At 40.0% G+C, this 18,100-nt stretch overlaps 1 protein-coding gene across 4 annotated transcripts in view; it reads right to left on the reverse strand.

Annotated features, from left to right (window-relative positions):
* Positions 1-18,100, reverse strand: part of kcnq1.1 (potassium voltage-gated channel, KQT-like subfamily, member 1.1) — a 76,522-nt gene that overhangs the window by 42,972 nt on the left and 15,450 nt on the right. For 3 of the 4 annotated variants that reach the window (XM_061709218.1, XM_061709226.1, XM_061709243.1), the window contains exons 3-5: positions 11,837-11,963; positions 11,283-11,361; positions 10,737-10,833 (exon numbers count right to left, since the gene is read on the reverse strand). The exons of the other annotated variant lie outside the window; for it this stretch is intronic. In XM_061709218.1, the coding sequence (XP_061565202.1) occupies positions 10,737-10,833; positions 11,283-11,361; positions 11,837-11,963 (303 nt within the window). The remainder of the gene's footprint in view (positions 1-10,736; positions 10,834-11,282; positions 11,362-11,836; positions 11,964-18,100) is intronic. 4 annotated transcript variants of the gene reach the window in all.

An 18,100-nucleotide genomic window follows, 5' to 3' on the forward strand; every position in this document is an offset into this window, starting at 1 on the left:
GAAGAACAAAAGCATAGAGGCATACTGTATATTAGTATATACACATGTGGAATGTGTGGGGCGGTCTTAGTTTGGTAATCCGGTAGACCTCATTTTCAACTCCAGTGTGAGTTGTGAGTTGTGACTTTAAGCAAAAAAAAAAACAATTCTAGTCCCTCGTGGGTTCCCCGAGTCCCCCGTCATATGCTTTTTGAAAAGATTTTTGATAATAATACAGGAGTCAGTCCTACAATGCGGGACTGAGAGTGAGCTGCCAGGTAGAGTTGTACAAGTGCCCTGCTGCAGTTCCTCTATATCCGCTGGTTGGTGTTGATGGTGGCAGTTTCAAAGTCTCACATAGAGATGGTGCATTCAGTGAAATTACCGTGTCCCTCTGGGTGCCATGTTCACACTACTGCCAATTGGAGCTGGAGCCCATAAATATCAGCAACTACTCTGGGGGCCCTGGAAGAAAGCCAAGGGAGCTGTATTGTGGAGAGACGGCATAGCAGAGTATCTAATATGTATATTTTGTTTTTTTATAATTTTGGAGGTGCATCCGTCTGCTGGCATTGCATGTTTTTGAAACTGCTTTGCAAGCTGTGCTTACAACACAGCATGCAGTATATACTGCAAAGTCTTACATCAGTAAATGTCAGTACATAGCAGGCAACAGTTTGAAAGCTGATAGACCAGACTTGTTTTTTTTAGCAAACACTATTTCAATTTTCTCAATTTTATTTATATAGCATCTATTACAACAGAAGTTGTCTCAAGGTGCTTTCCCGCAGACCCAGAACATGACCTATGAGAAATTATTACATAAACAATGACAGGTAAAACCCCCCCTATTGTCTGGGGGTCATCTTCTGGATCTCTAGCGCGCTTCTCCACTAGTACCTACTCAGCCCGACTCGCCTCGCTTCGCCTCGCCTTTGCGCTTTTCCACTAGAGGTCGAGGTTTGGCGAGTAGATACTTTTTTCTGTACCTATTCTGCCGAGGTTCTAAGCGTGCTGAGTCGGCTGCATCTGACGTCATCACACTACATGCCACCGATTGGTCGGGGGGCGGGGCCGTCAGACGTCTGAGTCAGGAGGAGGAAATGAGCGAAAAAGCGACTCGCGGCTTCTTGTTCATTTTATTCGACCAGCAATGGCAGCGCAAAAGTCTGTTTTGTGATCCAACTCTGAGGTGCAGATGTTCATAAACCTGGTGGCTGAGGAGATAATTAAAAAGGGATCTAGACGGGTGATAAGGAACGACCAGATCTACCAGGAGCTCTGTCACTTCATAGCTGCTCACGGCTCCCAACGGACTTTTCAGCAGCGCCGAGACAAACAAACAAACAAAAAGCGTTGTGAGTTGTTATGGAAAAGAAACTTGGCCAAGTTGAGTCGAGCCGGTGTAGGTACTAGTGTAAAAGCGCCAATAGAGACAACTTGGACTGTAATAGATGCTATATGAATCAAATTGAATTGGACTGAAGTTTGGTCATCTGAAAGGGGCTCAGAGTAGAGCAGCTGATTCTCTGTATCGAGAGGAGCGAGATGAAGTTGCTCGGGCATAGGGTGAGGATGCCTCCTGGATCCCTTCCTGGTGAGGTTTTCTGGGCATGTTCCACTGGGAGGAGACCCCAGGGAAGGCCAAACACACGTTGGAGGAACTGTGCCTCTTGATTGGCCTGTCTGGGATTCCCTGCTTAGGCTACGGTCCATGCGACCTGACCTTAGTAAGATGGATGGATGAACAAACAGAATGGAGTGCTGTGACCTAAACTGATATTGTGAGAAAACATGTGATTATATTCTCCAGTAGTATTAATCCTTAACCTAAAGAAGAGACTTTGGTGAATAACAATAACTAAGTAGATTGATGTAAAACCTGAATGAAACATAGAAAAAGGTTGTAAAATAACAAGTATTAAAAAAAAAAGTATAAAAACGGTTGAATTGTTGTCTAGAACTGGAGCCCTATGGTTGAAAGCACCACCCTTCACCCTAACCCTTCCCACTTTCTTTCTAATACCAAACTTTTGGTCTGTTGAAGAAACGCAGCATAGTGATGTTAGCTCCAGTGATAAGAATGAGTGAGAGCAACCTGGTAGCCAGCATAGTACCTCTTATCCAGACGTGTGGGAAGAATTACATTGATAACACCTATAGACTACTATAAGAGCAGCAGCGGTAGTTGATCTGGCTGAGATCATTTCATTCTCTGAAAACAACAGTTTAAAATATGAGTAGAATAGAATTCAAATAATTATTAGACATATATTATCGGATATATGTTCAATGGAGCAAAAAAATATTTAGTCAGACACCAGTTGTGCAAGTTCTCCCACTTAAAATGATAAGAGAGGCCTGTAATTTTCATCACAGGTTACAAATGCCTCAACCTCAACTATGAGAGACAAAATGAAAGAAAAAAAATCCAGAAAAATCACATAGTCTGATTTTTAAAGAATTTATTGGCAAATTATAGTGGAAAATAAGTATTTGATCAATAACAAAAGTAAATCTCAATACTTTGTTATATACCCTTTGATGGCAATGACAGAGGTCAAACGTTTTCTATAAGTCTTCACAAGGTTTTCACACACTGTTGCTGGTATTTTGGTCCATTCCTCCATGCAGATCTCCTCTAGAGCAGTGATGTTTTGGGGTTGTTGCTGGGCAACACAGACTTTCAACTCTCTCCAAAGATTTTCTATGGGGTTGAGATCTGGAGACTGGCTAGGCCACTCCAGGACCTTGAAATGTTTCTTATGAAGCCACTCTTCGTTGCCCGGGCGATGTGTTTGGATCATTGTCCTGCTGAAAGACCCAACCACGTTTCATCTTCAATGCCCTTGCTGATGGAAGGAGCTTTTCACTCAAAATCTCACGATACCTGGCCCCATTCATTCTTTCCCTTACACAGATCAGTCGTCCTGGTCCCTTTGCAGAAAAACATCCCCAAAGCATGATGTTTCCACCCCCATGCTTTACAGTAGGTTTGCTGTTCTTTGGATGCAACTCAGCTTTCTTTTTCCTCCAAACACGACAAGTTGTGTTTCTACCAAAAAGTTGTATTTTGGTTTCATCTGACCATATAACATTCTCCCAATCCTCTTCTGCATCATCCAAATGCTCTCTAGCAAACTTCAGACGGGCCTGGACATGTACTGGTTTAAGCAGGGAGACACGTCTGGCACTGCAGGATCTGATTCCCTGGCAGCGTAGTGTGTTACTGATGGTATCTTTGTTACTTTGGTCCCAGCTCTCTGCAGGTCATTCACCAGGTCCCCTGTGTGGTTCTGGGATTTTTACTCACCGTTCTTGTGATCATTTTTACCCTACAGGGTGAGATCTTGCGTGGAGCCCCAGATCGAGGGAGATTATCAGTATGTCTTAAGTTCCATTTTCTAATAATTGCTCCCACAGTTGATTTCTTCACACCAAGCTGTTTACCTATTGCAGATTCAGTCTTCCCAGCCTGGTGCAGGTCTACAATTTAGTTTCTCACGTCCTTTGACAGCTCTTTGGTCTTGGCCATAGTGGAGTTTGGAGTGAGACTGTTTGAGGTTGTGGACAGGTGTCTTTTATACTGATAACCAGTTAAAACAGATGCCATTAATACAGGTAACGCGTGGAGGACAGAGGAGCCTCTTAAAGAAGAAGTTACAGGTCTGTGAAAGCAGAAATCCTGCTTGTTTGTAGGTGACCAAATACTTATTTTAAGGAATTTACCAATTCATTCAGTAAAAATCCTACAAGGTGATTTCCTGAATTCTTTCCCCCCATTCTGTCTCTCATAGTTGAAGTGAACTTATGATGAAAATTACAGGCCTCTCTTATATATTTAAGTGGGAGAACTTGCACAATTGGTGGCTGACTAAATACGTTTTTTGCCCCACTGTAATGATATTCTATCCAACTAGTATTTCTTATTTTTTGGAACAAGCATTTTATCATGACAGGATGAGATTTCAATTAACAGCATACTGTATTTCCTCCACTATCAAAATACCTTTTTTGCTATGCATTCAGGGGAGTTTGGGAATCACTGCAGATTGTTTGAGGATTGCAGTGTATAATTTCACTCACACACACACAAGCTTAGCTGGCATGCACCTTAATGCGGTGCATTCTCCACAGGGAGAAGATGAGAGGGAGACCAACTCTTATATTGAATGAAAGCAATCAGTCTTTAAATGCCTGTCATATAGAGAGGCCTTGAGAACTACATTCAGTACAGTTAACTATTTTTTTTTTTTTTTGGCATTTAAATGTTTGAAAATGTACATAAAGGAAAGTCTGGCAGAGTTGAAAGAATTGCAGCAAAAGCCATAGGCTGAGGCCTGAACCTGGCCAGCTCCACCAAAACTGCGAGCACCTGTATGTGGGGAACCACTCAATCAGTTGAGCCATCCAGTACCCTCATTTAATATTGCTACAGATTTGGGTGCAATCATGTATTCCATCAAAGTCTATACAACTCTGACAGTTACGGAGTATACTATAGTATTTGTAATTAGTAGAGCAAGAACCACATAACCCGTATTTGTACTTTAGCTGTGGATTGGCTTTTCCCATGTTGAAAATATCTATTTAATTAATTCATACAACTCCTAAGTGTTTTAATTATGTGTACATTTAAAATACTGAAACATCTCCTCCTACCCCATCATACCCTTCAGACACGCACACACATCCCCTCTTACCTCAAACAGTAGCTCAAAATATTCATTGAGTGCAGGGAATCCATAAAATTTTATTCAGGGGAGCCTTAGGACCCATACAGGTATCCTCTATTGCAGTGGATGAAATATTGTTTCTGTAGCATTTACACTATATGGATTTTTTTTTCTCTTTTTAACGCCATTAAGGAAACCCCGGTGTGCTGTTCACCACATGAAATCTGAGCCCCTCTGTGTTAACAGCTGGAGTCTTTGTTTTTCTTTTCTTTTCTTTGAGGGAATGACGTTTCATTACTCCAGTCACTATCCAATCTTTGTGTTATAACGGTATTTGAAACACAGTGAGTAGAATTCTAATGCATGTAGCTTGTAAATACAATTTGGCCATTTGTTTCTGGCTTATTCACTGGCAGACACAAAAAACACGCTGCTTGAATGAGTTTGCCCGGTCAAGCAGCAGCATGTCTCGTAACCATCCCACTTAAAGGAAATCTACCTGTGCGTTATTTTCATAGCTTGCTGTATTCAAGAACCATCAATCTATATAGTTCAAGCAGCTACAACATATAAATGTGCAGCTATTCACCGTTGAAGGGTTGTAAGATAAACGTATTTGCAGTCTGTAAGGGTAGGCTAATTTTATACTGTTAAAGCAGAACTAAACAGAATCAGAATTTTGTTCATTAGTAAAATGGTCTTATTAAGTTCCATGAGTGCTGTGATACTCTGAGTGGTAAAACACAGTTTAAATCACGTAGGTGAGTGCACTTAGAGCTTTTCATGTTGTCAAGGAGTAGTCCAATTACAGTCAGACAGAATAAGCCAGGCCCAATTAGACCTCCTGAGAAAGTCATAGACAGCCGGCTATCGAAACAGCGGTAAGATGGTTTGTAATTATTTGGGTTTTAGATTAATGTGGAGTAAACAACCAGGGTGCATCATAAGCACTCTATGTACCATTTCTCTTTCATTTTGATCTTTGTGTGTGTGTGTGTGTGTGTGTGTGTGTGTGTGTGTGTGTGTGTGTGTGTGTGTGTGTGTGTGTGTGTGTGTGTGTGTGTGTGTGTGTGTGTGTGTGTGTGTGTGTGTGTGTGTGTGTGTGTGTGCTATTGGGGTCAGTGGCAGTGAGCAGTTTTCCGCTCGACAGGCTTTTTATGTTTCGCAGTAAAACTTGTGGTTGCAGTGCTGTGCTAGTTATCTTCTTCATCTGTCTGTCTTCTTAATCTGATTGTACAACAGAACATGAAAAAGCCACATTGGCCCACAGTGCAAAGCCCTGCAGTTTCACAAAGGCGCAAAAGAAAACAAAAAAAAAGTTGCAGTATGTGGCAAACTGAATAATTTTAAGTGAGCAAAAAGACCCATATTGTGCAGAATGGTAGAGCTGCCACCTCAGTGACTGAAAAATACAGTCATTATCACGATATATCGGGAAAATGTATTGTATGAACAAATCTGTACAATATGTTAAAATTACAATAATGTTTTTCATGTTTTTCATGTTTGAACAATATGCTATGAGTGTATTACAATATACATGTTTATCAAGTCATAACGAAAAACCTTTCACGTTTATACAATATATGATCATGTAATCACAAAATAAATATATTGTAAGAACATAATTTTTTGTCATAAATATGTATATTTTAATAATGTAAGGATATATTATTCAAACATGAAAGATATATTGTAATAACGTGATAAGATATTGTACAAATGTAAAAAATATACTGTTAAAACATTAACTATATATGGTATGGCTTTATTTTAAAAATGGAGACAGTTCTACACTTCCGTTATAGTTATACCGCAAAGATTAGAAACATCCTCTCCCAGAGTTATGTGGTAATACTAATTTTTATGTCCAAGTAATTTGTTGAATAAGCTCCAGCTGATCCAAAATGCAGCAGCGTGAGTGCTGACAGGAATCAGCAGGAGAGACCACGTCTCTCCAGTGTTAGCCTTCCTCCATTGGCTCCCCGTACAACTTAGAATCCAAATTTAAGATTTTATTACTTGCGTATAAAGCCCAAAACGGCCTAATTAGCAATATTTGCTAGAACTAATAGTACCTTATGTTCCTAACAGAGCTCTCCGTTCTCAGAGTGCAGGTTCACTCGTAGTTCCTAGAACATCCAAATATAGATTTGGAGGGCAGGCATTCTGCTATCAGGCCCCATTACTATGCAACCAACTTCCAATCTGCGTTAAGGAGGGTGACACCACCTCAACCTTTATAACCAAACTTAAAGGGGACCTATTATGAAAAACAGGTTTTTTCTTGCTTTAACATATATAAAGTGGTCTCCCCTCAGCCTGCCAACTCAGAGAAGGAGGAAAGCAACCAAATTCTGCAGTGTCTGTACAGCCGCCCGGATGAGCCATCCAGTGTGATGTGGCTTCTACGAGCCGTTCAGATTCTGCTGATTTTCGTTACGTAAGCAAAATGCAAACCACGCTCACAACTATAAAGCCGTGTAACTGCATGCGAGCGTCCGACTATCAAGTAGCACTGCGTGACATCGGACGCTCTCTGTCCATCTCCCTCCAGCATCTGCCACTTTATTGAGGTTTTTGTAGTGAAATGAGGAGGTATCATAGAGATAACTTCTCATTTCAACTAACTGGATCAGCTGTTCCTCATCCATGACTGTTTCATACAGCGCTTTCAACCGGCTTTCAACGTGAGCAGCAGGAAGAGAATAGAAGCAGGGCGTCTGACAAATGTTCAGCTCAAAATGCTGCAGCGTTGCATCGCTGCGCAGCGTTGCATCGCTGTGGCCAGTTAAGACAGTCCAATAGAAAATAAAGCAATGGAATTGATTTTGTCGCTGACGCTCGCTCGCATCGCATGCAGTTATGACACAGTGTAACTTCACGGGCCGGAGCTTCCGCCATTTTTCCGTAGCGGTGTATCGTGTCATTCAAGCAGCCAATCAGCACAGAGCCTCATTATCATAGCCTCCGGCCCACTCAGAATCCAGCATAGATAAGGAGGTTAGAGAATGGGATGATAAAGATAAACAATCGCAGGTTAAAAACTCCCTTGTGGGGCAAAACCTTAAGCCAAACAGTGGCAAGGAAAATCTCCCCTTTAAGAGGGAAGGAACCTTGAGCAGGACCAGGCTCATAAGGGAGGACCCTCCTGTTGAAGGCCAGCCAGGTAGAGCAGGGGAAGGGAGACCAGAAAGGGAGAATGAAGAACAGAGAGAGGAGGGACACAGATAATGTATATTGTCAAAGGTACAAAAGGCAAGATGTATTAGTATTGACTATGTGTTAGCTGGAGAACTAAGAGTCCTATGTTGATAGTACTGAGACATACTCTCATACTGTAGACAGTGTGAGAAAGTGAGCAACCCCTCCCCTTCTCACCATCACCGGACTTTTTTTTGACTTTGACTTTTTTTCTCTGTGTGTGGCAGAGTGGAGGATTGGGCGTGGTCTGCGGGGGAGCAGAACACAGGTGTTCCTGGTTCTGCTGATTGTGGCACACCTGTGTCCAATCAACCTCTCCACACTGCCTGGGTTTATAAACAGCAGCTGTATACCAGAAGAGGGGCTGCTGAATGGAGGAAGCTTGTTGGGAGGCTATGCCCCATTGTGCCTTCTTTTTTGGAATGCTGATTTTGCCCTCCGCCTGTATGTGTTTCTTTTTACATGGAATAAAAAGCCTTATTTTTTTGGCATTCTACGCTCTGCAAGGTTTTTTTACACCTCATCACCCAGGTCCAGTTTTGCCTTGTCCCCTTGTACGTGGGGAGGCCGCTCTGGTTCCTCACAGACAGCCTGGACACCCTGCAGAGGAAACTCATTTTCGAAGCTCGTATCTGGAATCTTACAGTCACTACCCACAACTCGTGACCACAGGTGAGGGCAGGAACATAGACCGACTAGTAAATTGAGGGCTTCACCTTTCGGGTCAGCTCCCTCTTCGCCATGACAGACCAATGCAGAGTCTGCATCACTGCAGGCTGTACCGATCCATTTATCAATCTTCTGCTCCATTCTCACCACACTCATGAATAAGACCCCAAGATACTTGAACTCCTACACTTGGGGCAGTTTCTGATTCCCAACCTGGAGAGGAACGACGACCATAGTGTCGGATTTAGAGGTGCTGAGTCTCATCCCATACACATTTGGCTACGAACCGCTCCAGTGAGAGTTAAAGGTCTGATGAAGCCAATAGAACCACAGCATCTGCAAAAAGCAGAGACCCAATTCTGAGGCCAGACCAGAGTCCCTCTGCTTCTGTAGAAAGTCTGTCCATAAAAGTAATGAACAGAATCTGTGACAACCTTGGCAGAGTCCAACCTCCACCAGGAACGGGTCTGACTTACAGCCAACAATGTAGACCAAGATCCCACACCTGATGCAGAGGTACCGGACAGCCCATATAAGGGATTACGACACCCCATGCTCCCAGAGCGCCCCCCTGCAGGATTCCCAGAGGGATGTGACCAAATGTCCTCTTCAAGTCCACAAAGTACATGTAAACTTGTTTGGCAAACTCCCATGCCCTCTCCAGGACCCTGTTGAAGTTGTAGAACTCGTCCACCTTTCCACGGCCAAGACGGACACCACACTGCTCTTCTGTCCCCTTTTATAAAGAAGGGGACCACCACTCCAGTCAACTGATCATGAGGCACTGTCCCTGATGTCTCCTCAATGTTGCGTAGGTGTGTCCACCACAACAGGCCCACAACATCCAGAGCCCCAAGGAACTCAGAAAATCGAGAAGTAATTCTACATGGACTTTCCAAACTCCTCTGTCCTCCATCTGGCACGTTCCGCTTGGCTTGCCGATAACTATCTGCTGCCTCCGGAGTCCCACAGGGCAAAAATACCCTATACGATTCCTTCTGGAGCCTGAGCCATGTATTGAGGTGAGTCCAACTTTATCTAGCCAATCTACATGTAGTTGTTCAAATAACTCCATAGTAACATGCATTGGGTTGGACCAAGAAATACACAAGAATTGAACAGGGAACATAGAAACCTTATTTACAGACATCAGGAGAAGGGTCAATGTGCAACACATACATCTTACTCATAGTGCAACACACTGAAAAATGTGATCCTGCAAAACACTATGGGAACCCATTGTGACCCAGTCACAGCAACCGCTAGAATACGTTACCACATTATTAACTATAAAAACTAGTATGCACAGCAGGTACGTGCTGGACTGAGTGTTTCTGCAACCTGTAATAAGTACACCAGGAGAATGGTATAATAAGATCAACTCAGAAGATGAGGTTCTGATTTACAAGATCGTACTATAAAAAGTTTGGAAACAAACTTCTGTAAACTGTATAAAAAGAGTTATGTCTCTATTCCCATGCTAAACTTTGAAATTAATTAAAAAGGGATAACATATTACATTGTGCACAGTTACAAAGAGAAAGTTTCATGTGAAAATAAAGTATAAGAGATTAACCAGAAATCCCCATCTGTTGCTGTCAGCTGTGACAGATCATGCCTTTCTTCGCATCCCAAATTGCACTTTTACAGCAGGTCAGAAATCAGTTTGGGAAAAAGTCTCCAACATCTCCCTGCACACATATACAGTACAGTATACTCTTTTTATAGCTGAGGTTGTTGGCTGGTGATGGCCTTCTTTAGCTCGGAGCTACAGAATATGGTCATCAGCCAAGGCCAAGGTGAGAAAGCACAGCAGGTTGTAGCAGAAAGGTAAAATGTGTGACACACTGCTCATCACTCACATTTTTATGTGGACATTAAAGACAACTACTAATGCCACTGGGGATAATTACAGCCACCTCTGTGTCTCAGTTGAATAGTACCCTGGAGGAAGACATAATCCTCTCTAGCAAATGCATCTAACATTAAATACCCAACACAGTGCACGCTTTGTGCATTTTCGTTTGTGCTTCCCAGCTCAAGGTGTACTCCAGTGCAAAGACCCTTGTGCAGCATTGGAAAGGAAAAAAAAATAAATAAGAAATCCCCTGACGGAGAGACTCAAGCCTACTTATCATAACCTGAAACCCTGGTGGCAGAGATTGTGAACCTGAAATGTTAGGTGAATTTGAAGCTGTGATTACATGCCTGGCGGTGGATGAAAACAACAGAGCCAAGAAGACGCCAGGTTCCTCCTTGCCTGTCAACATGGAGCATACGTAGAATCTGCAGGAAGCGAATCCCTCTGAAAAATGGCAATTGTTTACATGTTGACAGTGTGTACATAGCCGACCCATGCATAGATGCACACACAAAGTATACAGCTAAACAATACACACAATGAGCAACTAAACCCAAAAGGTCCCATTTAAGGGTTCAAGCCAGGGTTAGAATTTCATTCAGTTAATTTCAGTTTGTTTGTGTTGTGCCAATATGGAAGAAATATAATCGCACAAAAGTACAGAAAAAGCTGAAAGGTTCAAATCAAGTCAAATTAAATACAGTCATTGCAATTCCATAAAAAAAAAAGCTTTCTTTCTGGAACAACCAGTGTTTCACAGCTGATCTTCACTTTGTCCTTGGCGTCCACAAGGTGGTGGACAGCAAAAGTAAAAGTGAAAACTCCCTTTTAACAGAATGAAACATCCATTACTTTTGTATATATTTTCTACCTGCACATATCGTACCTCTTACCTTACAGCAGAGGTTGCAAAGACCTGCCCTTTGGATCCCACCGAGAGCACAATTACTGAGGCAATCACAACTATGAGATCTGTGTTAATAATAAACAAAATGGACTTTCAGTATGAATATAGCACAGATATGACTAAAATGAATGTTATCACATACACTGGAGTGTCAGAACAACAAAGTCTTTAACTTAAAGCGGAAGGTGTAAAAGTAGGTAAATCTTTGTTAAGAAACTAAGTATTATGATGTAGACATCAAAATGTGTGACATCTACATGGGTGAACGCCAGGTCTTAGGAGGTAACATGCACTGCTGTGTACTAAAAAATATATATACACCTGGAGGCGCCAATTCAAAGAATAAAAACTAAAGGAGGGTAAATATTGCACTGACAGTTTTAATTTCATGCTGAATTAGTCTTCGACACCTCAATCTGGGATGAGGCTCAGGGTGTATTACTGTTATTGTTTAAAAATTATGTGAGTGGGTGGGGAGTGATATGTCTGCTTCTGTGAATGTGTATGCATATGTGAGAGCACGGGGGTTGTGTTACCCACCTATAATAGATATTGGCTTCCTGGCAAAGCGTAATCGGCCCCAGATGCCAACATATTTGCTGCGGCAGCCTGCTGACCAAAGACGGACAAAATATTCCACACCGAAAAAGACCACAAGGTATATCTCCTGTGGAAAAATGAAGCAGAGGTTCAGAAAGACCATAAGAAAATAATGTTGTGTTGCAGGCTATTCGGTGCAATAACACCTGAACAGCTGTTCCAATTTATGCCAATTTTGATTTTAAATTATTTCATTCTGCTAAAAGTATTTGGACCTGATGAACTGAACTGAACTGAATTAAGCTGAAAAATACTTTACTAATCCCCAAAGGAAATTGTTTCAGGGTAAATTACTTAGGAATATATATATGGAATATATAAAAGAAAGTAAATAAATAAATAAATTAGGGTCAAATTAAAATAAACATGAGGTGAGTTGCCAAGGCTGAAATCTCCAGACATCATCATGAATTCATTGAAGCATTGTGTTTGTCGCCTGGCAACAAGTGTGCTGGAGCAGCCTCAGCAGGTATCACAGTAGACATGGATAGAAACCAACAGATGACAGCTGAACATCTGGGGTGCAGAGGTGCTCTTCCACAGACATCTCTACGATTATATCATCTTTTGGGGACAGGCACTGCACGCACTCCTGCCCCACTTTTTTCCCAAGCCTTTTGACCATTTGCATTTGTTAGAAATCCATGTAAAGAGATGCTAGAGTTCAGAATCATGCAGCCGCATCTCAAAAACACAATACTCCTGCTGTTTTCTATCAGCATTACATCCAAGCTCCCAGGGATCTCACACTCCACTTAGGAAAACAAACAAAACCTCTTCCTTTTGGACCTCTAATCTTATCCTGTTCTACATCCTTGACATCTTGGAGATCTCAATCTGCTGTTTCCACATGTAAACAACTTTCAGTTGGCATGGACGCTAGGGGTGGGCAAAAATATCGATATGGCAATATATCGCGATACTTTTCCAGCCGATTCAATATCGATATTCAAAATTTGAATATCGATTTTTTATTTATTTATTTATTTTTTTTTTTTTTTTAATCCCCGATTTTTTTTCCCATTATATCACTCAGTGCTCCTACCTAAGTGACAGTCCTGGGCATTGCCACTCTCTACCAACCCTGGGAGGGCCCTGCACTGAGCTCAGGTTTTATTTCACGTTTTATTTCATTTTATAATTTATTTTTTATATAACACAATTGCCTGTCCTTAAAAAATGAAAAATAATGGACAGAGGTTTATTTATTTATGGATTTATATCTATACTGACTGATCACTGTGCCTGTCCTTGGTTTTAGTATCCATCTTTCTTGTGTTTATTATCATTTGCCACATAATTAAAGCAACCTCATACTAAATTTAATGTTAATTTCATATGATGTAAATAATATGAAAAACATATACAAATAAGTTGTAACTTTAGCTTGTATAGTTATAATACAACATATATACAACTTGGATTTTAAGATGTGTAATGCATTTTTAAATTTATCGGTGAACTATGTAGAATATAATAATCGGGATATCGCATAATCGGGATATCGCAATGTGTATCGTATCGTGGCTCAAGTATCGTGATGCGTATCGTATCGTGAGGTCCTTCCCAATACCCACCCCTAATGGACGCGCATCATAACAAACGTTAAAAGTGTCAGAATAACAAGTATAAATCTTCCAATAAGGACAGCATCTAAATCAAATCCAAAAATACTCAGCCAAAAAAAAAAGAATATACAAAGAAAAACACAATTTGATGATGCTGCTGCAACGGGCTGCAACTCAACATTGTTTATATTGCTGTAGTGACAAAAACCTTTTTGAACTAGCCTTTAAAACAAAAAACAAAAAATAAATAAATAAAATATTCTAAAACTGTGGTCCATTGAGAGGGACTGATTTTTTTCCAACTGCAGTTTTTTGGTTCCTTGCGTTCACTTTTTTTCCCCTCCAGTAAGCTGTCACTTGTCATGAAAAAATGCCTTAAGATATGTACAATTTTGAGTGGTGGCAGAAGTAAATCTGGAACTTTGAAGTGGCAAAAGACTGTGTTATTCTGCAACATGCCTATAACCAGTACTGGAGTTGAGGGGGGGATGAGGGGGATAGCATCCCCCCCTGAAATAAAAACGGTCAAAATCATCCCCCCTGTAAAACTGCAATCCCCCCTTTCCATCCCTTATGTCATTTCATCAATGAATGTGGTTTTACTGCTATTTCAACATTTAGAGTCATCACCAGAAAAATAACACCAGAAAAATAACACCAGAAAAATAACTTATTTGACCATTTATACCCGATTCAAGTAAATTTTCACTTGAAATAAGTAGAAAAATCTGCCAGTGGGACAAGATTTATCTTCTCATTACAAGCAAAAAAATCTTGTTCCACTGGCAGATTTTTCTACTTATTTTAAGTGAAAATCTATTGAAACAGGTGAAAATTGTTGTTTTTTCCAGTGATGACTCTTGTTTTAAGTGTAATGTGATTTTTTTACTAAAATGAGACATTTTAACTAGAAATAAGACAAATATTCTTGTTAAGATTTTGGGTTTTTGCAGTGATCCATTTTACTTATCCTGTGAAGGACAGAATCATATTGATAAGTTCAGAAAACTGTTTTTTATTTTTGTGTTTTGATGTATTTGATGTTCGCCCAGTGGATATTTAAAGCTTACAGATTTAACTGCTGCTATGTCATTCCTGCAGTATTTCTGCAGGTGTTTTGGTCACTGCTATTATTTGTAATATATTATATTATTTGTAATCAGCACAAATTATCTGTTCCCATATGATAAAATCCACCATCCCCCCTGATTGTTTTTTACAACTCGAGAACTGCCTATAACCCACCCCTCATCTGTGCTTAAAGTAGCTTTTCAGTTGCATTTTGAGTCAAACCTTTATGTAACACCAAAGTAACCAGATGCCACCAGAAGCATCACATTCATTTGAATAACTTCCTTGTTAACTTCCCAGATTCCTAATTATTTTCTCACTCTCATGATCGTTACTAGGCAGCATGGTAGTGATAAAAACAAAACATACATTATAATCTTAATCCAAAATGTCGTGTCCATGAACTAATGCAACGTCAGGTGATATATGAATAACGGATAGGCAGATTCATTACTCAGGAGTCTGGAATTTCACAAATCTAATCCCCTGAATCCTATTAGGGCTGCTACTCACATCAGGGGGACATAGTAATACAAATCATTTACGAGCACCTTCACTGTTCATTAAATGTCTTATATCTTGTACCTTACAACATATGCAAACCAACTGGCATCTTTCAGCATCTGCTGATCAAGCCGATGTTAGCTGAGACGAATCACGCATCTGGCTGATCTGGAAGTTTTGCACACATGAGATGCACAGATCCAGGCTGATAAATCATAATCCACCTAAATCCATCAACTCAACCATCTTCCACTTCCACAGAAGAAGGAAATTTGATTCGACATGTCAGAATGTCAAGTGTTTAAATGGAATGACTGTTGTTTACTTGAAGGTATTAACTTCAACTGAATTTATTTGTAGTTAAAGACAATGGACTCCTGTTTCTGAGGCAGGATTTCATCACTCTCATACAGAGTCCAGGGATCCAAAACTCAAATCTCAGCTGTGACTGATCCAAAGGGACACAAATCCGACAAAGGAGATGGATTTGACTACTAGTGCGCGTGAAAATGCAATTAACTCCATGTGTCTCTTAATCACAGAAGGATATGGAAATGAAGGAAATGGCAGAATATGAAACATAGTTTTATACAATTTTAAAGGCAACATTATCATGTTGCTCTGAATCATGATGAAAATACTGAAGGATTTAGACAGATGCTTTTAATTCCGAGCAACATCTGTGTTAAGCTTCCAGTTATTGGAGGCGTTTTTCTCCATCAGAGCAAAAGATATAAACGTCAGCAAATATAAAATAGTACTGTTTGATAAGAAAATTGGATTAAAAATATGTTAATTCTGTTGCTGGAAGCCTATGTTAAATTAGTGGTAGGTTTCCTATAGTTTGCTCACTGAAGATTTTACATCCACGATGTAAAAGACAACATGTGCACAGAAAAGGCAATACGGTAACCCGAGGATGAAAAGCAGATACATGCGATGCTGCCCTGAGATGAGATAGATATTAGGCAAAGACAGAATAAATTTGAGTTAATATTGTACTGTTTAACTGTTTTTTAACCACATAATCCAAATTTTGGCAAGTATGTCGTGACAACTGAGCAGTCTCGGTTCCTGTTTTGGAAAATTAATTTCCAGCCAAGTGAAAGAACACAAGTAAGTAAATGTGTCCCTTAATGTTCCCCGTCTTTGATTCTTATACCCTGATATTTAGCTTTCCAGGTGTTTATATAGTAAAGCTAATCATTTTAACAAGTTTAAGTAAGAAATTGAATCCAAACAAATCAATAACTCCCAGCCGAAGAGCGAAAACCCCTTCTTGTACATGAGCACATTTACAGTATGAGTAACTTTTTTTATCGTGAAATCAGGAGTAAAACATCTTACAAACATAATCATCGGATCATAGTGGGTCTAAATACATACTCAGATGAACAACAACATATAACTTTTCACTGTTCTATTATTTATTGAACAAAAATTAAGCCAAAAGAAGAAAAAAAATGGTATTGCTAATACTAAGTACACCCTTACTACTTATAGGATTTAAAAGGATAAGTTGTAGCTACGTGGTGCTAAAAACAGCTTGTTGGTCTGAAGCATCCAGGTTATGGATGCACTTATTAAACACCAACAGGGAAAGCCATGAGCGATGGTTGTAGAGAATTATTGCCACACATAAGTTTGGGGAGGGTAATAAAAGCAGTTCCAAACAATGAAGAGTTCAATACTATACAGAGAAAAAGATTAAGTAAAAACCATTTAAAACAGTTGGCAATCCTCCCACTCGTGGACATCCTAGCATGTTTACCAAGTTCAAATCATTGAGTGTTTCGGAAGGGTTTTCAGGAGAAAACCCCTTCTGTCTAAAACAAACATAGTAAGAGAGCTAAAGCTTGCACATGCACCGGTTAAGAAACCAGAATATTTCTGGAAGACTGTCCTATACGGATAAAACTAAAAGAGAGTTGATTGGTGTTAATGTCCAGGGCATGTAATGTTGTGTTTAGTGAACCACCGTCATGTACGGTGGTGGAAGGGTGATGGGAATGGTTTAGCACCCTCAGCACCTCAGCAACTTGCAGGGATTTAGTGGATCAACGCATTTATCTGGTACAGAATCAGAATCACGTTTATTTGGCCAAGTCAGGTCAAACAAGACAGGGAATTTGACTCGGTTATTTTCACTTATTAACTTATCTCTTATTAACATATATACTAGGGCTGGGCGATATGGACCAAAAGTCATATCTCGATATTTTCTAGCTGAATGGCGATACTCGATATATATCGATATTTTTTCTGTGCCATAATTGGGGTTTCCCCCAAAGCATTTTTTTCTGAGGCAAACCCTTAAAAAAACAGTGAGTTTTAATACAAAGCCTTGTGCCAAATGTCACACAGGTACCTTTAACAGAGGTCTGCACAATATCAAAATGTATAAAACAAATGAAATAAAAATAAACTGCCTGCATATATAGAATAAAAATGCTTCTTGAATAAAATAAAACAAATATCTCTTTCCTGCATAACAATTAAATTAAAATACACTGTGCAATTAATACAATGTAGACAGTAACAGGCAGACTTTTCCACTGAGGTTGACAGTTGTGCAAATAACAAAACATTTGTGCAAATCTCAAATAAAACATTCAAGTCAATTTGTCACAAAATAAGCTATATCAAAATCATAAAAAAAAAAAAATGTAATCGATATAAACGATATTGTCTCGTACCATATCACGTTTGAAAATATATCGATATATATTTAAATCTCGATATATCGCCCAGCCCTAATATATAACGTTTTTTTAAAGTGAAAGGTGCAGCAGTATGAGGAAGACATGGTTATTGAAAGGTGCATTATTACAGCATATGATTATGGTTATTATTATTATTGCACAGTGATTGATTACTCTGAGACTCTATGAGTGATGAGAGTTCATCAGAGCAACAGCTTGGGGGAAGAAACTGTCTCTGAGTCTGGACTGTGTCTGGACCTGACTATTCTAGAGGCAAATGTGAGCCCATCTGTCTAACCTTGGTCAAAGCTGGGCCAGGGAACAGGATAATGATCCAAAGCACACCAGCAAATCTACAT

This window comes from Cololabis saira, chromosome 2 (genome assembly GCF_033807715.1).
Source record: "Cololabis saira isolate AMF1-May2022 chromosome 2, fColSai1.1, whole genome shotgun sequence".
NCBI classification, from domain to species: domain Eukaryota; kingdom Metazoa; phylum Chordata; class Actinopteri; order Beloniformes; family Belonidae; genus Cololabis; species Cololabis saira.